The 26,636-nt window shown below is 45.8% G+C and overlaps 1 protein-coding gene across 2 annotated transcripts in view; it reads right to left on the bottom strand.

Moving 5' to 3' along the window:
• Positions 1-26,636, bottom strand: part of Stn1 (STN1 subunit of CST complex) — a 34,388-nt gene that overhangs the window by 5,438 nt on the left and 2,314 nt on the right. For both annotated transcript variants that reach the window (XM_005063486.4, XM_013119908.3), the window contains exons 3-9: positions 21,207-21,302; positions 16,539-16,607; positions 8,437-8,604; positions 7,520-7,643; positions 5,460-5,631; positions 2,196-2,318; positions 123-195 (exon numbers count right to left, since the gene is read on the bottom strand). In XM_005063486.4, the coding sequence (XP_005063543.1) occupies positions 123-195; positions 2,196-2,318; positions 5,460-5,631; positions 7,520-7,643; positions 8,437-8,604; positions 16,539-16,607; positions 21,207-21,302 (825 nt within the window). The remainder of the gene's footprint in view (positions 1-122; positions 196-2,195; positions 2,319-5,459; positions 5,632-7,519; positions 7,644-8,436; positions 8,605-16,538; positions 16,608-21,206; positions 21,303-26,636) is intronic.

The raw sequence follows: 26,636 nt of genomic DNA, 5'->3' as shown, positions 1-26,636 counted from the left end.
GGACAGAAGCCCTGGCTGCCTTCTTCCTGAGGTAATGGGAACGTCCTGGCTCTGTCCCGTTCTGGGAGGGAAGCCTAGAGGTACCAGTTCATCATTGCCCACCTGCACCTCACGCCACTTACGATTTGGTCTCTGGCAGTCTTCCTTAATGATCTGGTAGATCTTCTGGTGCAGGTCTTTGTCCTTGCTGGTTACCTAGAGAGTCCAGAGAGAAAACACGGTTTGGGAACATGACAGTGTGTCACTCAGAATTCACACCAGCATGGGGGCACTTCTGCAGACTCCATGACAATCGTCTTCCTCCCCTGGGGATGTGATTGATGTTGGGCTTGGGCAACTCGGCTGTCCCTAAGCACCTGGTTCACTCTCAGGAGCTGGCTCACCGGAGCCAGATGGTGGAGTAAAACTAGAGCTCTGTGCCCCGAAGGTGCGGTTTTCTTTCTTTCTTTTTTTTTTTTTTTTGGTTTTTTGAGACAGGGTTTCTCTGTATTGTTTTGGAGGCCATCCTGGAACTCGCTTTATAGACCAGGCTGGCCTCGAACTCACAGAGATCCGCCTGCCTCTGCCTCCCGAGTGCTGGGATTAAAGGCTTGCGCCACTACACTCCCATTTCTCTGACTGTTGTGGTACTCTGAAGGAGCACAAGTGCGAAGCCTCCATCCCGCCACCTCCCTCCTCTCAGTCTCCACACCTGTCTTATATTTCTTCAGCTTCTACTCTTTTAAGCACACGGAAGAGTTAAAGAGGAAATAGGCAAGACAGAGAACCCAGTTTATCGACTGAAACGCCCTCTGTCCTCACAGGCAGACATAACTTCCTCACTGAGCAGCAGGTGTCGCACTCAGGTCCAGCAGTAAACAGAGTAACAGAAGAGACAGAGGAGGAAAGGGGAAGAGAGGGAAGACAGGAAGGGAGGGAGGGGGAGGGGAAGACAAAGGAAAAGGGGGGGAAGACAGGGAAAGAAGAAGGGGGAAGGGAGAGAGATGGGGAGGGAGAGAGGAAAGAACAGGGGAGGGGGAAGGAAGGAAATGAAGAGATATAAACGGGGAGAGGATGAAGGAAGGAAGAGTCTAAGCATGAAATCACTGAAGAACTTAGGTAGAGACGGCCACGAACACCTGTGAGACCTGACTTACAGAGCAGGGTACCAGATGATTTTTAACTGACAAGGTGAGTGCGAAGATAAATGTAGGAACAAACAGAAGTGTTGGCATTGCTGTGGTAACCATGTGCAGCAGGCCTCAGGAGAAAGGAGACCCACAAATGAGGCGTTGAGTCACAGAAGGGGACATGGCATCTATTCTTGTTTGACCGCCCCTTCCAGCTCATGGTGATTCACACGCAGGAGGAAGTGCCCCGCCCTGCCACACCTCACCCTGGGCAGCTGCAGTGGCTCCTGTGCCTCACAGCGAGGTTTGCTCTCTACGGATCCTCAGAGAGGCCAACCCAGAGTGCAAGGAGGCGCAGTATCCACAAGGACTGCAGCTGAGCTCCCCCCTGGGCTTGACAACAGCCACCATGTCCTACTCGGCCTTCCCATCCCTGGATGGGTGTTATAAGGGACTGCCCCGCCCACAAGTTACTCAACACTGGAAAACCCCTCCTGCTTAAACAAACAAACAAGCAAACAAACCCCTCCAAAGAGGAAAGCCCTGCTGAGTAAACCCCCAGTGAGTCTGAGGTGGTGAGGCCCACCAGCCTGTCTCCAGGAGACTCATGCTCCTCTAAGTCACCTCTACAGTGGACATGGGTGGCTCCAGGAGGCTTACCCTCAGCTTAGTGCCTCCAATATCAGAGGCTGGCAGCAAGAAGCAAACTTTTAACTTGAAAGAATAAGGCAAACAAGCCTCCATGCCAGTATGCAGCGGGGAGGTTGCCGGGCAAGGCCTTCAGGGAGGCTGACTAGAGGTGCCACCCAAGAGCTTAACTAAGTGTCCTTTGTTCCCTAACCGCTCCTTCCTGAGTAGGTCTGAGGCGGAGGCAGAAGGTTATGAGTTCAAGGCCAGCCTGGGCTATGGAGCGAGACTGTCTCACAAAGCCGGGGATAAGGAGAGTTAGATGGTGAAAAGAGAAGAGCTAACACGCCTCGACCTACATGCCTCCTGATGGTTATTTAAGAAACAGGTAGGTGTTCCTAATATAAATGTGTTTGCAATAGAAGCTACGAAGGGGAACGAAAGCTGCAGGTCTCTTACGTAGTACGGCTTATCAAAGCCACCATCTTTCTGGAACACGAGTCCCCTTTCCTGCAGCAGCTGTATAGCATTCTTAAACACACCGTGAATGGTACCGGAAGTGGCGCAGTTCTTTGATTCCACCTGCACAGGGAAGAAAGGGAAGGAAGTTTCATCTCCCATCACCGCTGACTGACTCCCCAGACTGACTGGTTCATGAATCCACCCAACAGGCTTCCATTGTGCTGACTCAGCACACTCTAGGCCTGTGTCAGCCGAGCAGGCCGGTATTCAGGCCCGGCCGGAAGTCTGCTCTGGAGGGAGGGTCACACTTGCTAACTGCTCTGCACTTCGGTTCTGATTTGTCTGTTCACAGCTTGGCCTTCACACTGCTGGGCAATCCTCCACATGTGCTGCCTCTCTGGAAGGCAAGGCGAGCCGGAAGAGGGAGAGTGAGCGAGCGAGCTAAGGCTTGCAGCTGTGCCGGGGAGGCCGAAGCAGACTCAGCTCTCAGTAACCAGACACAACACGGGAAACATCTCTCCAGGGACGCTTGCCTCATGTGACCTCAGGATGTGCTCTCAGGGCGGGGCGGGGTCAGGGTTAGGGGGGGTGTTTCATCTGAAAGGACAGCAGCTTCCTGGACTGAGGTCTGCGTTTTGCTTGTCATTTTCAAAAGAACAATGACAAGACATGCACGATCCAGGAAACCAAACCCGCTCACAGAGTGAAGCAGTAATTTGGGGCTCAGACCCTGCAGGAACCGGTGACTTCCTGAAGTATACAGAGTCTGAGCTCCCAAACAAACTCCCCATCTATCCTGCTGTCAGAGAAACAATGGCTTTGCAAGATCTGCTTATCATGTTTCTGGATTCGCTAAGAAGGGTGACGTTAGAAAAAAAAATCAGAAAAAAGAAAGAGAGAGGAAGGGAATTGAGCTTTCCTGAGTGATACGGAGAGTGCCCAGGCTCTCGGGTTTCTTCATCACTGGGAGCATCGGCAGTCTCCCAGGGTGCTATTAAATAGAATTCTATTGAGTGACACTGACCTCCCAAGCAGTGCAATTCGACCAACTGATTCATAATTGATGGAAGAAATCGTTTGCAAAGAAAAACAAATACAGTCTCGTATTCACACCGGAGAGGCACAATTTTCTTCTCTAAGCTTTTTCAAAAAGATACCATGGCAAAACTTCCCACAGGGCATTCTGACCAGGAGTCCTTACGTCTCTCTAGTTCGCTGTAGCCATCGGGGCTCCACACAAAGGTGGGCTTCACTACTCACTACTGTTTCCTCGTAGCGGGCATGGTAGCACACTACCGTGTGTGATGCAGGCGGACTATGAATTTGAGGCTAGCCTGCGTTACTGAGCAACTTCCAGGACAGCCTGAACTGTAGAACAAGATCTGTCTCACAAAGCAGGGCGTGAGACAGATGCTCAGCTGGGAAAGGTGCGCGCCTCCCAGAGAAGCGCTTGGTCCTCGGGCCCCAGAGGGCAGGAGGATGGGATGGAGTCTTGCAGGTTGTCCACGCCTCTACACCCTCATCATGTCATGCGCACATAACTTAAAAGATGTTTGAAAGGGAAGAGGGGAAAGAAGACAGGGAGGGAGACAGTGATTGGGAAATATGCTGGGAGACATCAGATGTCCTAGGAGGTCTTTGGCTCTGAGGATCTTCTAAAGGATGAAATGGAATGATGGCCAGCTGGAGAGCTCAGGCTGGTTAGAGGCAACGTTGGCAAAGAACAGAGCTCCCAGCCATGACCTCCACCTGAGTGGTTTCTGAAACACTATCCCTCGTGTCTCTGTATGACATCCTGGGTCACTGGGCACACAGCCTGTTGCCAGGAAGCGGTAATTAGGTGTGTGAACAATCCAAGAAGCAAGGGTCAGGCAGGAGCTGGGGGTGGGAGCGGGGATGGTACCTGTTCCGCCAGCAGCATGCAGAGTAAGTTAGGATACTCAGAGCAGCCTGGCTGGTGATGGGAGAGGGCGGGAAAGTGTCAGGACAGCTGCAGAACGTTGACTGAGTGTGTGTGTGAGCTCATCCTTGGGTGTAGGTACCGAAAGCTTTCAGATGGTGGCGAACAGAAAGATGCTCACTGAAAACCTAGGTCCCATGCAGAGGACCCCGTGCCATCCCACGTGGTGAAAAGAAGGGACACAAGCATCACTGCCAACACAAGCTCAGCTCAGCCAGGTGCCAGGCGACTAGGACAGCGCTTGCCCCGGGCACCAGGGACAGGGTGGGAGAGACGATGGGAGGAAAACACACTTGTCACTTTCTGGGACCATCTGGATCTTAAAAACCATCATTCCGTAACTGGAGTCCGCTTTCTCCCAGCCTACTGGAGCTCGGGAAGAGCAAAGAACAAGACAGATGGCCTCTTCTCTCACAGGCCCTACATTCTGGCAGACAAACAATACGTGCCAGTGACATCACAGACCGGGATGTAACTGACGGAGGGCAGTAAGGGAGTGCCAGTGACATTCAGATACAGCTCTGTGAAGACAGTGAGGGACAAAGCAGTCAGATGAGGAGGCGGAAGATGATCTGTGAGCTGAGATTACACAGTTAAAAGTAGATACACAACTGCAGCAAACCCAAGAACAGCAAGGCAAGGGAAAGCCTAACCCCACCATTTCTAGTAGGTCTTGATTTCATACAGCACAAAAACACGCAACACCAAACCAGCCTGGGAACACGAGGGACGTGGGCAGAGTCACCAAGAGCGTCACCAAGAGCGTCACCAAGAGCGTCACCAAGAGCAACAGGAAAGTTCTTTGAGAGTTTTAGTTATAAATGTGACTGAATGCAGCTTGGCCTTTATGTGAATTCCTACAACAGGACAGATTAACCTTTTCAAGGAAAAGACCAAGTCATTAAAAATCCTTGTTCAGGTATGATCTTGCTGACCAATCGCCATCTTGGAGGGAGGGTAATTCTCTCCTCTTACCTCTGCACCCTCATTTACTTGCTCTGACATTAAACGCCCATCTCAGCGAGTACTAGCAACGAGGTGCCGTGACCTTAGCCTGCTATTATTTTCTATGTAGACATTAAGTGCGATATGATTAGTAAAGAGCAGACAAGGGCAGGCCCAGCCACATTTCAAATTCCTAGTGGTAGTGACTTTTGCAGAATAGAAACGGCACATTCTAGAACCCTGACCTCTGCTTTTGGAGTCCACCCCATGCCAGTCTTACCGCCAGTCACTCAAGCCCTCGTCCTTCAGCTGCAGGCAAAGGGCAGGGGGCCGAGCCCCCATGAGCATGCACGTACTTGGTTGGAACAGGTGCTGTGAGTCACAGGCTGGCTGGCCAGGGACTGCAGGGACTCCACTGTTTCCAATTCCTGCTGGTAGAAGGTTTGCACTTTCTTCTCCTGGAGGAATTCTTTGATTTTCTCACTCAATAAAGATGTGAGGCCACCAAGATCCAAAGTGTCTGTATTGCTGCAAGGGCAAAAATTTAAAATGCCTTGTAGAAACCATCACCTTTGCTCCTTTTGGTGTGCATAAAACCAAAAGCTAGCTAAGGGATGCCATTCTATACTGGCACTTGTTTGTTTGTTTGCAACAAAAGGGTAATTCTTACAGTGGCCATCATTTGTATAGTAGAACTGTACACACTGACAGTTTGTAGGTCAAGAACAGCACAGAGGGGTGATCATTTTTGTGAGGGGGAGAAGAAATCCCACTAAATATCTAAGTGATATTCCTGCTGTGCATGCGCAGAATAAAGACACATAAAGGAACCACAGCAACCTAGGAACACTGGTAACCTCTGGGTGGTAGTGCTTGGAGACAATTTCCACTTTCTGTGCTACAAACATCTGCTCGCACTGTTTGAAAGCGTGACTTATTGTATAAGTAATATATTCCCATGTTTAAAAAGTCAAAGAGAGGGCAGGGGGTGCAGCTCAGTGGTGGAGTGCTTGCCTAGCATGAGTTTGGTCCTAGTTCATTCCCTAGCATGGCAAAAAAAAAATGTGTATGATGGATGGATGTGTACGCGCACATGCGTGTGGTGTGTGCACGTGCATGTGTGTGTTCCTGCACGTGTGTGATGGATGGATGTGTTTGTGTGTGTTGTGTGTGCAGAGGCCAGAGGAAGACACTGGATGCCCTGTTTTATTATTTCCCCCTTATTCCCTTGAGCCCAGATCTCTCACAGAATACAGAGGTAAGGAAAGGAACAGCAGTTCCAGTGATCCTCCTGTCTCCACCCCTACACTGCAGGGGTTACAGGTCTGCACACCAGATCGCCCAGATTTGTCCTCATGCTTGGGGAACATGCGCTTTACCCACTGAGCTGTCCCTCCAGCTCCTCTGCCCCCAACCCAATAAAAAGTAACCTTCCTGTGCTGGCTGGTTTTACGTCAGCTTGACATAAGCTAGAGTCAGTTAAGGAGAGGGACCCTCAAGAGTGCACTGCAGACAAGCCTGTGGGCATTTTCTTAATTAGTGATCGATGGGGGATGGCCCAGCCCATTGTGGGTGGGGCCACCCCTGGGCTGGTGGTCCTGGGTTCTATAAGAAAGGAGACGGAGCAAGCAGCACTCCTCCATGGCCTCAGCATCGGCTCCTGCCTCCAGGTTCCCACCCTGCTTGAGTTCCTGTCCTGACTTCTTTTGATGATGAACAGTGATGTGGAAGTGTAAGCCAAATAAAGCCTTTTCTCCCCAAGTTGCTTTGATCATGGTGTTTCACTGTAGCAATAGCAACCCTAAGTAAGACAATGCCCCATTCTGTCCCCTCAGCTTGAAGCCACTGAGAAATGATCTTCTTTATCCCATCTCATGTTTTAGCCAATGCCTGTATATTCATATTCTTCCCGGGCTCTGTTTGTGTGTTCCACTATATGGGAATAAAATCTGTCCTGGTTGAGAACAACACAGTTGATTTTTGTGTTTTATGCTGGGAGCTGCAGGATCAGGGTCATGGTGCCCTGTGGCACAGTGTTTTGACTGTGAAAAGCCTTGTGCAGTTTTTTTCATGGTTCTCACCTCAGGGTCTGCTAAGCATCTTGGATCTGTGAGTTTAAGAGGTTTCTTGTAATTTGAAGACGTTCCAGCCACAGCCCAGTACTCACCCGTGCTCCCCGCAATCCTTTAGTGACTCTAATTATAATATACTTATGTTTCCTTCATAACCCTAGAACCTCTGTACTAAAGTCACCTCCACTTTGCAGGAGAGGAAACTGAGGCAGAGAGGACTGGAGCCCCACAGTACTCAGAGGGTATCTGAGGATTTGTACTGTCACCCCAGCATCTGCCTCCTACCGCTAGGCTTCCCTGCTGCCGTCATGGTTATGTTCTCAAGCGGTGATGGGGGAACTTACTTGGGCGCCTCTTCTCCCTGCGAGGCTGGGCTGCGGAAGGGCTGGTCGTACACTTTCTTGTAGAGTGCAGGCAGCTCAAGCATCCTTGCGATTTGGATGTTCCACACTGGGTCATCCACCTTATCTAACACCCCAGGAAAAAGAAGCCACAGAAGTAACACTGAGAGCGCTTCTTTCCATGTCCAAATCACCGGCGGGACAGTAGTCTAGAGTCACAGAACAGTTCCCGGCCATCCCCTGGTACATCTGGGGTGGGAACAGGATTGTCAGCAGCAATTTCTGTGTTATGCTTATGTACTACTACAGAGCTAGTCCTTGAAATTTATTTATTTATTTAAGACAGGTTCTCCCTTTATAGCCCTAGCTAATCTGTAACTTATTATGTAGATCAGGCTGGCCTTGAATGTATGGAGATCTGCCTTCTTCTGTCTCCTGGGTAGCGGAATTAAAGGTGTGTGTCACCCATGCCTGGCTGCTTTTGAGATTTTTCAGCTGAAACCCAGTCAGCACAGTGCAAAGGGGTGATTCGGGACTATTTCTAATTAGCTATTTTCATTAAAGTTAATGGGCTTAATGGTGTTCAAGACATTTCCATCCTTTTGAGGAACTGGAACACTTTGCCCTAATGGACTAACATTTAGAATTTCAAAGTACTTCAGACACAGTGGTTCTGTCCAAATAAACTCAACAACCATATAGAGTCAGTAATTCATTCTTTCCCAATTTACTTCTAATTAACGTTCATCAAAATAAAATTTAAAAATGCTGCCTTCCTAAAAACTCCATGCTAAACATAATTTCCCCATTATACTTAAATCTTACGTGAACTGTTTGCAGGCCTGACTTGGAGCTAGACAAGCATTTACAGAGCACACACCCAGACGAGCAGCTCATCTGGCAGAAGTCCCCGTGCTTACAATAAAGGCTGGCACAGATTTCTCGCTCTTCCCTGAACATGCGCACATAACCTCTGACGCGGATAACGTCCCCGATTTCTATCTTGGTTTTCTGCTCGATGGTCTCCTGCAGTTTCTTAAGCTGTGAGGTCAGGGTTAACTCTCGCGCAGTGCTTGGAGCAGCTGGGTCTGTCGGGGCCAGGAAGAAAGAAGAGGGGTGTAAGCATGTCCCTCCATGCCGGGGACACAGTAACCCAGTGCATCTGTCCCCTGGCAAGGAGTTCTATTGGATGAGATCTTCATAACTTTTCAAATCTTCCACACAGAAGCACAAGCTGTAGGTAACACAGCAAGAAGATTCTGGAGTGAGGCCAACAGACAAGTCCCAGGGTGGCTGCAATGCCCTTTCCAGCTCTGCAAAGGCTCACCGCGGTCCTGAGCACGGGGTGCTCAGGAGCAACAGGGGGCAGCAGCCCTACACAGCCCTCTTATTTGCATGTCTTACATTGTTTTTGCAGTATTAGGATCTGTGCGGACTTTGTCCTGATGTGGGATGTCCTTCAGCATGCTGCGAATATGCGCTGCTTTCATTGGTTGAGAAATAAAGTGATTTGGCCAATGGCTAGGCAGAATAGAGCCAGACGGGAAATCCAAACAGAGATATGGAGAGAAAGAAGGCGGAGTCAGGGAGATGCCATGTAGCTGCTCAAGGAGAAATAAACCAGATCACTGGTAGGTGATACACAGATTAGTAAAAATGGGTTAATTTAACTGTGAGAGCTAGGCAGTAATATGCCTAAGCCATTGGCCAAGCAACTACAATTAATATTAAGCCTGAGAGTGGTTATTTGGGAACTGGCGGGCAGGATGAGAAATCCCCATTTACACTGTCCCATTTACCAGTGTTCTCCCTCACACCGCGTGCACTGTCTCCTCCTATCTTATATTTTTGGTTGTGAGCCTGGCCTTTAATGGGTGAGCTATCTCTCTAGCCCCTCTCCTCCTATCTTTAACCTTCACCTCATGGTGACAAGAAGCCAATGTACACTCAACCCTAAACAATATCTGTAGGAAGAAGCCTGTATGCTGCCATTAACCATGTGACTTACTAGAGGCACATACAGATGAGATAATAAAAGAGCCATTTACCACACCACTAACCACACCCACTTTAGGCATGACTAAAGACGTATACGTACAGACGTAAAGACATATACGTACGTAGGCGGTGAACTACGTCACTAGCCAGGCCCACTTTTGGGCAGGGCTAGGGGGCATTACAGGGGAAGGCATAAAAGACAGCACACAGGAAGTCTTGGTCTCTTTTCCCGGAGTTCAGCTTCTGGTTCGGCAGTGGGAAAACTACTTGGCTCGTCTGGGTTACTTGTTTGGTATCTTTTGAGTAATTTCTACAATAAATATTTAGTTTTACTTTCAGTAAATGTGCCTCTTATCGTTACAGCATCATTTGGAGCTTCAAATATCTACCATTAACTTTTACTTCTAAATTGTATCAAATAAGAAAGAACAAAGTTAAGAACCCTGAACGTGTGTGTGTGTGTGTGTGTGTGTGTGTGTGTGTGTGTGTACAGGTGTTCTTCTATGGACTCTATAATACACACCAGCACGTCCAACTCTCACAGCTGCTCCCTTCTGCTGGCTCCATTTCAGAGATGAGAAGCTTGTGTTACAGAGAAGTCAAACAATTTTTCCAAAATAAAACAGATGGTAAACAAGAAAGGCTGCAGGTTGAGCTGCGGTGTCTCGCTGTGCAGACTGTGGCTTATACTATACTGTCCACTGCCTGCCTCAGAGGATACAATCATTTTTTTAATCAGTGGCTAATTAAAGACCCAATGTTCTGTTCTGCCTACTGTAATTCCAAATACAGCTACGTGTCCACAGAAGCTACACAACTCAATATTTTGTTATTGCTTTTGTTATTGAAATGTGGTCTTGCTATGAAACCCCAGATGGCCTTGAACCCTGTCACATCAAATCCAGTAGATTCTGTGTGACAAGCTCCACAGACTGAGGCAATAACTTCAAAAGAAGAAGGTCTCCTGAAACTGGTTATAAAACTCTTGGCTAGAGAAAAATATTGGGCTGTGATTCTCATGACAATCTCTGTTTGTTCTTCTATTCCCTTTTCATATTAACGAAATGTTCCTAAAAGCCCATGATGACATTTTAAATAAAAGAAATAGATAAGAAACCATTCCCTGAGATGGGGGTCACTAGCCATGGCCTCATCTCTGGAAAAAAAAAAAGTGCTTTCCAAATCATTCATGACATTCATATAAGTACAAATAGTAAAAACTTTCCCAACAATAAAATTTCATATGGCTCTACATGTGTCATCAAGAGTGGGCTTAAGTGTCTGGTAAAGAAAGCTTTTAATAAGAAAGAGTTAAAACAGCTCAATATTTCAAAAACTCACAAGAAGTAGGTAATAAATGTTAAACAATAACTGACCATAAAATATATTAATTTGATTTAAGAAATATGCAGTTAGCCTTGGATGATTCTATGCTTAACCAAGGACAATTCTGTGTTTTGATTGACCCTGGACAATCCTATGTTTTGGATTTCTGCATTACTGTGTCAAGTAGCAATAATGTCATATGCTTGGGTTTGCTTAGCAAAAACATCCCCTGAAAAAATATCTCTATAAAAAAGCCTTGTTTGAGAACTGCAAAACACACCCAGATTCAAACTGCTTCTGTGTTTGTTTCTGTTTGTCATAGCCAAATCCTTACCCACCAAGTCTTCGAGGACCCTCATCCCAGGGACTCCCATACCTGGCTGGGGTGGTCCATGGCAGAACCCCCTACCCTGCTTCAGCCTCGGAGTGCTAAGAATTACTCAGTCTTTCACACAATATAACATCCTGCCATGTTAACATGGCAGTTCAGTTAGCTAGTCTGCTGCATATTTCTTCCCATTTAAAGACTTCATTTTGATTTTTATCATCTGCATAGGGCAGGTGTAGCGTGGAGGGCAGCACCTGCAGTCAGAGAAGCCTGACTTGCATCTCAGCCGGGCTCTTAGCTGTGGTGACGCCTCCCTGGAGATGCTGCTTCTACACTCTGATGTCCCTCTCTCCTCAACTGAATGAATCAAGGAAATGAGGGTAATGGCAGTTTACTACCACACGCACGCACGCGCGCGCAAGCACACACACACACACACACACGCATGCTCTCATGCTCATGCACATACATACACATAGCTATCATGCATGACTCAACTTTGCATACCATGGACAGAGGACGTGACAACTATGTGGTATTTGTGACAACAAATGACTGAGCTCTGTAGACGATTATTTTCTTTGGGGACTTTCACTGAGCTTACAACCTGCCACTTTTTAGAGTGTTTGCCAGAAAAACCCTCAGCCTGCATTCACACATGTCATTAGCAAAGCAAGTGTGTTCACAGCTCCCCCACTAACCTGTTACAGCAACTAGAAAACATAAACAAAGTCTAATAAGTCAGGTTTTCTGTTGATTTTTAAGGGGCAAGAGGAACTGGGAGTGGTGGGTTTAGCATGATCCCAGCACTAGGGAGGTGGAGGGTCAGGAGTTCAAGGCTAGTCTCGGCTATGCTGTGAATTCAAGAGTAGCTTGATTACAAGAGACTCTGTCTAAAACCAAAACAAACCACTAAGAAGTAAATTAAAACAAATAGAACAAGAAAACATGTATGATTTTTTGATGTTTTGTTTATTGGGGTCTCATGTAGCCTAGTCTGGCCTGGAACTTAATAAGTAGCAAGGGTGAATTTGAACTTCTTATCCTCCTGCCTCTACCTCCCAATGCTGGGATTACTGCTTTGTCCCAGACACTGAGCTGGATATTTTATACGAGACGACAGACTGCATGCTTTGTTGCTGACAAGCCTGCACTGTTGGATTTATATAAACTTTAAGTAAACTGTGCACATGATGTTCATCACACATACTGCCCATTGCTTTATTTTAGCATTTCTTTGATTTCATTCTCTTGCATAATAGTTTTAAAAAAATCTTGATGTCTGAATCTACTCCTCTTGTTGTTCTGACTGTTTTTAGTGACCGAGCAGCTGGGACTTACTGGACCATAGCATGTTCACTGGGATAGATACACAACATGTTTTTTTCAGGTTCCTTTATATGAGCTGCAGGATAGGAATCATGGCCAACTCTTCCCAGATACTATTCTCTACCTGCAGAGTCATTTGTTAAATGCTGGTTTATTCCCTGCATTCTGGTTTGTCTTGGTAGGGTTTCCATAGAGGAGCTCAGTCAGTAGAGCATGAGACTCTTAATCTCAGGGTTGTGGGTTCAAGCCATGTTGGGTGCCAGATGACACATTACTCTATTCTTTATCAATAAAAATACAGAAGTCAGATTTTGGGGTAAGAGCCTGAAGACCAGAGAAGTCACCAGTCCTCCCCACTTGCTCTGTTCCGTCCTCTACACAGAGAGCAAGATCCCTTTCCACCCCACCTTACAGCTTCCTGTCCTCAGTCTCCCAAAACCCCTGTGGTTAATTCCGGTCAGCTAGTGGCTAACTCCGCCCTCTGACTCCAAGCAAGCTTTATTTGTCAGAACACGATCAAAATATCACACAACATTTGCTGGACCAAGGCCCATAGCAACACAGCAAGCACAGTGAACTGTGAGCATTCGGTAACTGACACCTAGGAAACCAGATGCAAAGCAATATGGCTGCTTAGCTCACTGAGTTTCTTCTGAAAATACACAAGAATCGCTTTCTTCAGGGCTGCTCTCCCCATGTTCCCATCTCCAGGTCCTTTTCTACTCCACATGACGTTTAAGGGTATTTATAAACTTCAGTGCCACTACGCAGACATCACAGGAGATAATAAGAAGCCCCATGCAGCACCACTGACATTATCAGGCTGACGGCTGATCTGAGAAGAGGCCCGGCTTTCATGTAAGAGAGAGCCAAACTGATGAAAGAAGCTTCCGGTGTGTAATTTAATGAATGTAACAAGACGGCTGGAGCCTGACAGAACTTCTTTTTAGTAATCTGTAACATCCTGAAGTCTAATAGTGAGGACTGAGCTTTCTTAACTTAGCTCAGAAGCTAAGTACAAACCATACAGTTAACGTAATGTTCACATATTCTTTATTTAACTGACTGGAACATAATTTTGATTCAAACTAAATTTTGTTTTTAAAAAATTGTCACTTTTGGCCACCTTCCAATGGAAAACTTTCAAGATTGGGGGCAATTAAATTAAAAGGAGAGAATGAGTAAGTTGGAAGTGATCTAAAAATACCATTCCATGTGGCAAGAACCCTTTCTGGGCTTCCCCTGACACACTTACCATTTTCTTTCTATTTGCTTTTAAATGGAGACTACACTGCGATTGCTCATTGGTTTGTCTGCTTTCCAGCTTCAAAACATTTTCACCTTGGTGTGTTCAGTACTAACAGCCATTCTGTTGATCTGAGACGTCACTATTTCTAAGTACAGGAGTCACACAGTGTTCCTCATCATGCCACTTCTTTAGAATGAGTGAATTAACCTGGGCATGGTAGCACATGCCTTTGATCCCAGCTCTGGGGAGGCAAAGGGTTCAGTGTGAGTTTGAGGTCAGCCAGAGCTATATAGTGAGACCCTGTCCCCTCAAAAAGAGTTAATTTAGAAAATAAAACCAATATCTAAACCACAGACCAGATCAATCGATAGTTTTATTGGGGACAGAGCCATGCCTGATTGTCCCATGTATCATTCATGGCTACTCTGTGCTAAAATGGCAGTGTTGAGTAGCTGAGGCAGATCATGTCTACAAGACAGAAAATATTTACCATCTGTCCCTTTATAGAAGAAGTTCGCTCACCCTCCATTTAACTCAGGTGTGGCTAGACAAATTACACCTTCTGATTAAAGACTGTAAGCAGAACTCTGAACTGCAGATGACTTATAATGCTTCTGTGGCTGGCATGGTGTTCTGCCTTTCAAGTTTCATGGTTGGACACTAGACCCCAAACTGAACTAGTCAGTGCTCCATCATGGTGATGAAACACTGAGTCAGGCCACTTATGAAATACAGAGCTGGTTTTCACCTGATAGTTCTAGGTACTCAAGTCTGAGGTCAGGCCATCCCTACTGTTTGTGATGAGAATAACATGTCATAACAGGAGTGTGTCAAAGTGAAAGTCACATACTGAGTCTGGAAACAAAAAGAGACTAAAGCAGGGTACCATAATCCCCTTTGACGGCATGTCCCTAATGACCTAGGACCGCACATTAGTTCCCATCTCGTATATACCTACAATATTTTCCATTTCTGCCAACCCTAGGGACTAAGCACCGACACAGACCTTTGAGAGACATTCACTTAGACCGTAGCAACAATACGGCAGGGGTAGGAGGGTCTGAGAGGTCCTCAGACCACAAGAACAGTGTGGATGAGTCAATGCTGCTGTAAACCACAGGCGACTTCTCTCATTCGCTCTTTTGCCACGGGGTGGGGGCGTCACTCCAGAGGAAGAATATTCAAGGAGCCAACTTGGAGGCAGAAAGTGGCCCCAGCCAGGGCTACATAGTGAGACCTTCCACCACCCCCTCCATAAAAAAAAAAGTTCCTTATGTCAGATATTTGTCACAGCAATTAGAAAAGTAGTTATATAACTATAGACTGAGATAAGTATCCTAAACTATACAAAAATCCCAACATCTGATTGTCTTACAGGTTTATTTCTTGCCTTAAGTCTACCTATAATGCCTCCTAAGCAAAGCAGGACCACAGACTTAGATGTTCTCAAATTAAGGAAGTTGCCCAAAACCAGCTAATTTCTAAATATAAGTCCACTGGGAAACTAAACAAATGAGCATGCCATTTTATGCTGGGGGCAGTGCAGGCCAATCTCCATGTCCAAGGCCAGCCTGGTCTACACAGTGAGTTCCAGGACAGCCAGGGCTACACAGAGAAACCTTTTTTAAAACTTGTTTTTTGTTATGTGTACTAATGTTTTGCCTGAATGAATTTTTATGTACCACATACATGCTTGGTGCCTGGGAAAATCAGAAGAGGGCTTTGGGTCACCTGGAACTGGAGTTATGAATGGCTGAGAGTCATCATGTGGGCGTTGGGAACTGAACATGAGTTCTCTGCAAGAGAACTTTAAGAGTCATGTAAGGGGCTGGAGACATGGCTCAGATTAAGAGCACTATTATGCTCTTATAGAGGACCAGGTTGGGTTCCAAGCACCAGCATCATGGCTTACAATCCTTTCTAACTACATTTCCAGAGAACCTGACACTCTCTTCTGGTACTGGCCTCTGTAGGTACTGCATGCATGTGCTACGCATGTACACACAGGTAAAACATCCACACATATCCACACATTAAACATAAAAAAACTACCTAAAGAGAGCTGAAGGCTGTAAATCAACAACAAGAATACTTGTCCAGTATGTTTTAAGCCCTAGATTTTATCCCTAGCAATACAAATACACACACACAAACAATCACATACACACAAAGACACACACTCACACAAACACACTCACACTAAGCATCACTAAAATATATTCTTGTAATTCCAAATGCTCCAGTTAGCCAATGTGTTCAAAATACAATTTTTAAGGTTTATATTACCTAACGGCTAACTAATCTGCATCCTGGCAGCAGAGACACCAGTGGCAACCATGACGAAAGGCAATCTTCAGAAGCTTTGGTCAACCTGATGGGCCATTGGGCTACAATATCTTGACTTGCAAAATAGTCAAGGTAAAAATTGTACCATAGAAACTTCCAGGATTCCTTCTTCATTCCCTATGCTTAGGAGAAAGTTATGACCAAGCATGCAGGAGAGAAGCAAATGCCACTAAAGCAACCACCAGCCAACTCTCTGGGACAGTGTGTCAGGGCCACCAATGCTCAGTCAAAGCTCTGGGGACATGTGCCAGGACCACCAATGCCCAGTCAACACTCTAGGGACAGTGTATAAAGGCCACCAATGCCCAGCCAACGCTCTGGGGACAGTGTATAAAGGCCACCAATGCCCAGCCAACGCTCTGGGGACAGTGCATCAGGGCTATAATTGCATCCTATCAGTGAAGATACTCTGAGAAAAATCAAAGGAATGTGGTAAATGTAATTACCTGATGAAGACTTAGTATTGTTCAAATTTTTCCAGCAGGTGCAGTTTATAACTCCAGTGGCATCGTCCACTGAAAGAGAAGCATCAACAGGTAGGTGAGAGACTTGGGCATAGCTGACCAATCCACATGTCGTCCCTGCATTCAGCCATACTGAAATATAATAGTTTCAACAGCTAGTGGAGTAATTTCCTTAAAAAAAAATACAAACAAAAACTCTCCCTCTGAGTAGATGGGGGAGGAAGGGAAAACTGCAGTCAGGATGTAAAATAAATGAAAAAATAACTAATGAAAAGAAAGAAACAAAGCTCTCCCCTGTCTTCAGAAGCAGCCTTGCACTATGCGCCAGTATGACTTGCTTACTGTAAGCATGTGAGTCCAATGGACACTTTCTGCGTTTCCCTCACCTGCCTCAGTGACATCGATGAATCTTATCTCGTCTGGTAACAGTGCATCCTCAGGAAGTTAGGTGCAAAAAAAGCCCCAGTGAGGCCCACATCCATCCCCTGCCTTTCTTCTCTCTCTCAAACAAGAAAGGACGGTGCTCTGTGGTCAGAGGCACTGGCACTCTGGGCTCAGCCTTCTGTCACCTCTATTCCATGGCTTGCTCAGTGCCCAAGCAAAGGGCCCGCATCACCTGGCCCAGGGGCTTCTCTGTGGAAAGGCTTCTGCCCGGTCCTGACCACGGCAGGGTATGAGGATGACCAAGGTTGTCACAGAAGGACTCAGCCTCATTTTCACAACAGAAAGTAACTACACTCTGGCCACAAAAAATAGAACCAGTCTGGCTTATTTCATTCATAGTGCCAAAAGGAAAAACAAATCAGACAATTCCCCTGAGACCTGGATTTGTGACTGCAGAGGAACTTGGAGATGTTTGCAGAGAGAGGAAGGATCTTCTCTTTGCCAGAATTCTGACAAACTCTAAACACAGGTTGCTAAGCAGAGTAGTGGGCCTCAAAATTAAAACAAAGTAAAACAAGCAGGCTGTTGTATAGCCACGGGCAATATAGAATGTAAGGGGAAAATGCTTTATTGTTGGCTTAAATCTCTGTAGAAGAAGGTTAGACTGTCATTTTGTGAACATAAAACAGGTGAATGATGTGAGGAGGGGATGTGGTGACCATCCTTAGGCTCTGGATTTAGACTTTCCAGAGCAGAATCTGAACAAAGTTTGATACATTTGCTGACCTAAACCCAGTAACAGATAGCAACTTTTCCAATAAATGGTTACTGCTTTAACATGTAAAGTTGCTAAAATGAACTTGTGAGAAAAACGCCAGACCACAAGAGAAATATTACCCCCCCAAAAAAAGATGTGCAATGCATGAAAAATACAAAAGTGGCAAATAAATAAATGTCAATATGCTAAATCCACTAATTGCCACAAAAAATCAAGTTTAAATAATTTCTCAACTTCTGGATTGACAGTTAAAAACACTGATAACCTGGTAAGGATGTGGCCCAGCAGTACAGCACTTACCCAGTATGCATGAAGCCCTGGGTTCAATCCCAACACAAAAACACAAAGAAATAACGATGCCCTCCCTGGCTACCCATGGGGTATAAATCAGCAGCTCATTTCTAAACAGCATAATTGGAAGCAGGCATCAGATTTTGAAGTGCACACACCCTTTGACCTGGCAATTACTTCTAGTAAATTATTCTGCAGAGGAAGACAGAACAAGTGCACAGATATCTACATCTTGAATAACAGTACTCACTAAAGTAGTGCTTATAACACTGAAAATAGGAACAATGTGAACGCTTATAAACATGTAGTTGGTTAAGTAAATTGTAACAACATAGTATATGAGATTAACAGGTTATAATGAAGACCTGGGTCTTTACTGTTGAAAGACACACATGTGTCACTGTGAAATACAAATCCCCATACCTTATAAATCTTACATATGTAAAAAATTAAACAGTGTATTTCAATAGAAATGATTTTAAGACATTAAATGCTACTAGCAGAATGTTTTGGAGTATGGGGGAAGTATGAACACTGACTGTTAGATAAATTTCAAAAACAAAAGAGACAGGGTCTTACTCTGTCGCTGGCTTGGACTCACTGTCGTACGAGTACCACGCACTAACTGACTGCACCACTGGAGCACTCCTGGACTCACTATGTAGCTCTGGCTGGCCCCACACGCAGGGCATGAGTGCCGGGATTACAGGCGGGAACCACTGCAGCAGGCTCAAAGTGTTCATTTATATTGGAAGTAAATAGCAAACATCTGTTCTAGGGGATGCGGGGTTATCCTGGTCTAACCTCAGCTTCTTGAAAGCCACATCAGAGCTCAAGCTGCTGCCAGGGGCTCGGTGTCCTATGGACGCTGCCACCAAACCCCAACTTCTCTGGCCTGTCACTTCTCATGTAGCATGGTCCCCGCGGCCTGCTGCAGGAACCTAGGAAAGGAGAATCATTGCAAAGCCATACCACATCCTTCCCCAGTGTGATACTAGGGTGAGTCAGTGTGGGCAGAAACACCACGCATGCCTGCAGTGAGTCAGAGGGGCATGAGGGCAGCCATGCTGGCCTGCAGACAGCAGGGAGGAAAGTGGCTCTCTGCTTCACCTGGCCACACAAGAATCGAAGCGCAAGGCCTTACTGCTCTTAATTACTTCCACATTGTTGTTTCCCTGCAGCCCACGGATGTGTCATGCTCTCGGAACACCCACTTGGAAGGAAAGGCTTCTTAGGGAAGGGCCAAACATATTGCCTTAAAGGCTTCCGAGTGGACATGCATTAAGTGAAGTCCCTTTACGTCACAAGCCTAAATCAGACCCAATTCTCAGGCCAGCACTGAAGTCCCCAACAGTCTCATTTATTTGATTTGAAAACATCAACTCCAGATGACTAGGGTCAGGGGAGCCTGGAGAAGGAGGTGCTGTGGGGAGAAAAGCTATGTTAGCACTATGCAGACAGCAGCACACCCCAGGGCCAGTTAGCCGTCAAATGGGTTCATAAGCCTCTCCCAACCTGAGAATGTTAAGTGAGTCATAGTTTTTTCACCCGAAAAGTGCAAATACTTGTCCTTCCTATTTCTAAACAAAACAGGGAGAATAATATGAAATGTGAATGTAAAAAGTGCTTTGTAACTGAAAGACACGATTATGTCACCCCGGGACTTGGAGAGTAGCACTGTATTGTACAACAGACAATGCATTTGCCCACAGCTGGGTATACTGTAGGAACTTAGCACCTGCTTGCTGACTTATCTTGGAGAAAAACAGGACCACCATCTTTGGTAAAATACAGCAAAGAGAATCAGGAGAGGGATGTCTGGGAAGATTTAACACACACACACACACAGAAAGAAAGAAAGACACAGAGAGAGATTTCATCTCATACATGTTCTTTTTTAAATTAAAAAAAAAACATGTTCTTTTTCCTAAGATTTATTTATTGTGTAGACAGTTTTCTACCTGCATGACTGCCTGCAGACCAGAAGAGGGCACCAGATCCCATTATAGATGGTTGTGAGCAACCATGTAGTAGCTGAGAATTGAACTCAAGACCTCTGGAAGAGCAGCCAGTACTCTTAACCATTGAGCCATCTCTCCAACTCCCCCCAAAAACATGTTCTTTCATAAGGACACTCCCCTTCAGGAAAATAGGCAGATGTTGGAGAGACACAATGATACTACAATGTCAATCAAATGTTCTTGAACACAAAGTTCAACTCCTACTATTCCCCATGTATAGCAAGAAAACAAACCGAAGGCAATGCCACAAAAGGCAATGATGTCAACTAGAGCAAAGGTCTGCAGTTCAAATCGTGCTTCCCTTCAAACATCTACCATGGTCTCTTGGGTCTGGGAACCTCGGAGTTGTTCAGCTAATGGAATGATGTAATAAATGATGCTTTGCATTGGGGAGATGGCTCAGTAGTTAGGAGCCCTTACTGCTCTCCAGGGGAGCAGAGCTGGGTTCCAGTGCCCAGCACCCTAACTGGGTGGCTCACAGCTTCGTATTACTCCAACTCCGGGCATCCGACACCCTCTTCTTGCCTCCTCAGGCATCTGGGCTCACGCACACACTCGCACACATATACACAGAACTGAAAATAAAATAAGATCTTTTAGAAAAAGATATTTACATCAACCGCCCCCCAAAGGCAAGCCTCCCTATGCTAAAGCAGATTCGAGCGATTATTTGGTATCCAAACTACAGAGGTCCTGTGTTAGTTTTCATCATGAGAAACAGGCAAATCTGATAACAGACTTGAGTAACAAAAAGGTTTTTTCCCCCTCTTCCCTGACTGTTCGAATATAAATCTTTAGAAAATGATTTTTACACTCTTCTAAACAGGCCTACTTTTCCAGTTTTCGAGCCTCTTCTCAAAGGGATCGATATAAGCCCCGCCCCACCCTTGGCTCTGCACAGCTGTGTCACAAGTGTCAGGTGTCTTCTCCAGCCAGTGACCCCACACTACTGCATTTCAATTCTTCCAACCCCTCCCAGCGTCCCCAGTATCATTCTTACCTGTGGCCTCATTTCCTTCGTCCAGACACGGGTTGCTAAGGGCCTCTCAACAGAGCACTCGCTTGGTTTCGTGAGGTCCCAGCTGCTCGCAAACGTGAGGGCTGCTAAAACTTCAACTCTCAGCTGAGTGTGGGGACCGTCTGTATAAACTCAGCTTCCAAGGCAATGGCTCTTACCTCCATAGCTGTAGAAAGTCTCTCGTTCTCTCACGCTGATGACTGTTCCCAAGACATCCACCCGCCTTATTGGATGCCGGTTGTAAATATATACACCTAAAAATCAAGAGAAAGCAGTTCAGATAACATGGCCACATTTTCTTGCATTGAATGTCTCTTGGGCGTAGGTTGTCACAAGTCGGTGGCATGCTGTGTGTCCAAATTCCAACCTTAAGAGACAGTCCTTGGCATGCAGCAGGCTCCAAGAAGTTAAGTGGTCTTTTCAAGGAGCAGAAGTTAAGTGGTCTTTTCAAGGAGCAGAAGCAAAAACTGGGCTCTTGAGAGTCTGAACTAGTGCAACCGAGAAGAGCAGGGCCACCCACTCAGGTTGGTTAATTCACTCTGCACTGTGACTAGAACTGTGCTTCTACGAATAAGAATCACAGGACCGAAGCGTAGCTGTCACCCAGTGACACCAGCACACCACTGCATCCGAGTGACTGCACAGGAAGCTATGGCTTTTTTTTCAAGCTTTTTTTTTTAATATTTACTTGTTTTAGTTTACATGTATGGATGTTTTTCCTGCATGCATGTATGTGTACCACACACATATCTGTTGGATCCCCTAGAACCGGTGTTTGGATGGTTGAGAGTCACCATATGGGTGTTGGGAATCAAACCGGGATTCTCTGCATGAGCAAGTGCTCTTAACCTCTGAGCCCTCTCTCCATCCCCATGGTTTTTTAAACAGAACTTTTTAGGAAACCAATTATCATTTCAATGAACCAGTGAAGAGTAGATACAGCTGACTATAGCTCCAGCACTTCTCAAAACCCTGTTTGCAACAGCCAGGCTACACAAGAGGCTGGGAGGCCAAGCTTCTGCCAGTGGAGAGACCTAAGAGGGGGCTGCTACTGATACCCAGCATTCTTTTTTCTAGACCTAGAAACACAGACCTGGGGGCTTTCAGAAGTCACAAGCGCCTAACTCCACCTTTCATCCCCAGGCTTCCTGACTGCCTCAGAGTCCTCCATAAACCACTCCCATTCCCTGTGTGGGCCTCTGCCACCTATCTGTAACACACGCTGGTTCCCAAGTCGTTTCTTTGTCTTCAACCGCCCACAGCACCTGCATTCTTTACTTGCAGATGCAAATGACACACACACACATATATGTATATATCTGTATATATATGAATGCATATATAACAAATGCATGTATATATTATATATAGAGAAATAAAAATGTTCATTTTCCCCTATCCTATTTCTGAAGGCAATATATTATTTTTAAAGAATTTATATGTGGATGAGAGTACCCACAGAATAGGGGGTCACATTCCTTGGAGCTGAGGTTAGAGGCCGTGGGTTACCAGTTACCCAACTGGGTGCCCCTGGGAACCAAATTTGGATTCTCTGCAAGAACAGCAAGTACTCTTAAACACTGAGCCGTCTCTCTAGCTCCTCATATGCTTTCAAATACCCTTTTCCATCATAAATATATGGATTGTAAACAAAGAAGCCATGACTACTTCAGGCATCTGTGTAAGTGTTACAGTTGGGAGGAGAGAGGTTTCCTATTGGTTGGGAGCCAAGGAATACCACAAAGCCACTCGGCACAACAAATCTCACGCAAGAGATTTATTGGGAGGGGAAACCCAGGAGGGGTCACTGCTTCTGCTGAGATGAGGAGCAGCGGAGAGCTGAGCAGAAGGCGGGCTTTATATAGGGTTTCCTAGGGGGGAAGAAGGTGGAGCTTTCCAGCCTGGCATGGGATTGGAGGTATTTTGTGCCCTGATCTTGGGAGTTTTTTTTTTTTCTTCCCTGTAGGGTGGGGCCTGGCCACGTTCCACCTTTGAGGGGCGGGACCTAGCCTTTAGCACCATGAGGGGGTTCACAATTTGGCCACTTTTCCTCCCATCACAGCTGGTCACAACCTCTGGACTTCAATCTGATGGAGACTATGGCTTGGCCTTTCACACTGCCCACTGCCAAGGAATGGTTCTCTGGATCCCCTTGAAGCGAGGGTGATGGGATGGGCTGACTGGACAAGTTGCCTCCGAGCCTGTCTGCCAGAGGGACACTGGGAAATGGGTGTGGTTTGCAGAAAGAAAACTTAGCCCAGAGCTGGCTCCTCTTTTGTGGGTGGGTGGTGCTTCTAAAGAGGATGGGTGGATGGGAGGCTATCCTTAGAGCCACCCAGGAGGTCAGAAGCTGACGATGGCAAGGTCCCAGGAAGGAAGGAGCCCAGGTTACAGTCACCCCTGGGAGAGAGCTGTTTCTGTTCACAAACACGGGCTGACTGGGGATGTCATGGATCTACAGCTGAAATCTTATGATCTTTAAGACAGGGAGAGGGGCCAGCAGACGTCTATGTTTCCAAAGGCAGTAAGAGGACCAGACTAATGCACAAGTCAGTGTCCCCAGGTCACCAATCCTCATGTGACAAACTCTATCTGGCAACAATAAAAATCTGAACAGGTTTTCACTTAAGAATATACTATACCTCCTTGAAAAAGGACAAATATGGACCTCATAAGTATCTACTTTGGGGACAAACAATGGCTCACCCTCAAGAGTAGTCATTGAGGCTGAAAAAAAAATTTCTTCTAATCCCAAAGGTCTCAGCAGAAGAAACCCTTGAATACATTACAGAACAATACAGAAACAAACAAACAACAGATGGTTTGAATTGGGGGGAAAAACTAGGAGGAAACTGACTGACTGAGGAAGAAATACACTGCTTAAGAACACAGAAGAAACTTCTCAAAGCATATTAAGACATGAACCACAGAAGCCAGGCCTCTACAAGATGGCTTGCGAAATGAGAAAGACAGAGAACCACTTCCCTCCACCACAGTGAGCTAGCTCTCTTCTGCAGCTCAAAGGTACTGGGTGGCTGCTCTGTCCACTGAGGAAAAAAAAAAAACAGCAACAGGCTAAGAAAACTATCAAACAGACACCCAAGCATGTGTTCCAGCCTTGTCCATGTAGCCCACAGAGGCCCAGGTGATCCTGGGTATCTGTGTTACATCCAAGAGCTCCTGTATGCTCAGACTCCCCAAAAAGAACCACATCATGAGGGCTTAGAGTGCCAAGGTCATTGGCAAACTTGATCCAGATTTTAAGCCACTGTCCACAAACATCCACAACGGAAGGTAAAAAAGTACTAGGTGGTGGTGGCACATGACTTTAATCCCAGCACTTGGGAGACAGAGGTGGTGGATCTCTGTGAGTTCGAGGTCAGCCTGGTCTACAGAGCTAGTCCAAGACAGCTAAGGCTACTCAGAGAAACCCTGTCTCACCCCTCCCCCCAACACACAAAGTACAAAGCCATGTTGGTCTACATGGTGAGTATCAGGGCAGGCAGAGCTATACAATGAAATCCTATCTTACAGGGAGGGCATCCTCCACACACAAGTAACATTCTTAATGCATAAAACAAATGAACAAACAAATAAACCACCCATCTAAATACCACAACCTTCACATTTCTACCAGCTAAACCCAAAGTCCAGATTTATGGTGATGGTGTTTTACAAGGCAAACCAAATAGTGCCCAGTTAGGTTTCCCCAGTCTAGGGCACACGTCCTCTGCCCAGCCTATTATAAAGCTGTTTCTGTGACTCCTTCATCTTTGATAATTAGCTAAAACTCAGGAAGGTGTCATACTTAATGATTACAATTTTATAGCAAAGGGCACACATCAGAGTCAGCCAAATAAAGAATGCACAGAGGTAGGAGGGGAGAGTTCAAAGCCTCCAGGACACATCACCCTCTGACACAGTATACTTAACTAACCAGGGAAGCCCATTCAAGCCCAAACCTCAGGGCCTGAATAGGTTTTCACAGTGCAAACATGATTGATTCACTGGGCATATGAGTGAATGACCTCAACCTCCAGGGGGTCAGGCTGATGGGGTCTCTCTTCCATTTCCAACTGCCTATTCATAAGGTTAGTCTAGAAATCCAGAACAACATGGTTCATAGGCATAAACTAAGGTGTGGCGCCCACCTCCAGTAACAAAGACACTCCTATTCTCAGGAAATTCCAAAGACTAGGGTTATTGGCCAGAACCAAAGACAAAGGGCAAGCAAATTCATTGCTAGACAGCACTCTTGTTTCCCCTTTGGTCTCTGTTGTTGCTAACCTTTGTTATTTTGTTTCAGATATTCTTTGCCATTTATTTATTTCTAAATTTTACAGAATCACAGACATCTTGTTTGTTTTGGATTCGGTTTATTTACTTATCTTCATTTTTTTGGCCTTGAACCCACACTGATTTGTCTGCTTTTGCAACCCCTCAAATGCTGGGATTAGAGGTGTACATCACCGCACCCGAATTTTTAGAGCCAGTGTCTCATGTAGACCAGGCTAGCCTTTAATGTAGTTGAGAACAGATGACCCTGAACTCTTGATCTTCATGCTTCCACCTCCTAAGTGCTGGAATTACAGCTGTGTGTCACAGCTGGCTCACAAGCATTCTCTTTATGGTAAACTAAGTCAAGATAAAACCGGAAACCAACAGCATAATCTAAGGAAAATCCACCATGCCTGTTTCATCCATGAGACCTCCTCTTACAAATGGGACATCTGAAACAGTTTCACCAGAGAGGGTAAAGGTCTTCAGGCCGGTTTTCATCGGATTTCTTTTAACACACCAGCACATCCTTTGCCCACCGCAAGTGTTAAACTCCTGGGATGCCCGGGGCAGGTGCTTGCTCTCTCACAGACCTTTTAAGCAAGGCTGGCATTTGGTGTGAATTAATTTCTTCCCAAGGAGATGAGCTATAAAGAAAACCAGATTATTCTGGAAAACTCTGGAGGAGGCTGGCTGCCTTTCAAGTGGAGGGAAAATCCACAGACCAAGTTCAACAATAAAGTAGGAAATAAAGGTGTGGTGGAAAGAGTTTCCTACAAAAGGCTTTAGAAGAAGGGCATCCAAATATATCTGTACATGAAACAAACCGGATAAAGCCTTATCTCATTTAAACTGTGGATATTTGAGATCTAGACTTTTATTTACTCAAATCTTGTCATTCAGAAGATCCTTGATTGGAAAACTTCACAAAATGTCCCTGGTTAACCAAACTTCTGACCCAGCACAGTATTCACACCTGAAGGACTAACCACAGCCACTTAAATTATTGTAATGTATATATTTGTTAAACTTTTAGGTTTGATAATTATATCTCTAGTAGCCAGTACTCTAAATTTAAAAACTGTGGCTGGAGCAACGCCTCGGTTAGTAAAATGCCTGCCGCACAAGCATAATGGTCTGAATTCTGATCAGAGTCACCTACATAAAAGCCCAGCTTGTCTGCACGTACCCGCAACACTGTACGGGACCAGGCAGAGACTTAAAAAGATCCTTCAAGTTTATTGGCCAGCCAGATTATCTGAATTGATATATTCCAGGTTCAGCAAATCCTTGTTTTTAAAAATACAGAT

This window comes from Mesocricetus auratus, unplaced genomic scaffold (genome assembly GCF_017639785.1).
Source record: "Mesocricetus auratus isolate SY011 unplaced genomic scaffold, BCM_Maur_2.0 Super-Scaffold_4256, whole genome shotgun sequence".
NCBI classification, from domain to species: Eukaryota; Metazoa; Chordata; class Mammalia; order Rodentia; family Cricetidae; genus Mesocricetus; species Mesocricetus auratus.
Note: the sequence above shows the minus strand (reverse complement) of the source record. Positions and strands in the feature narration are given on the sequence as shown.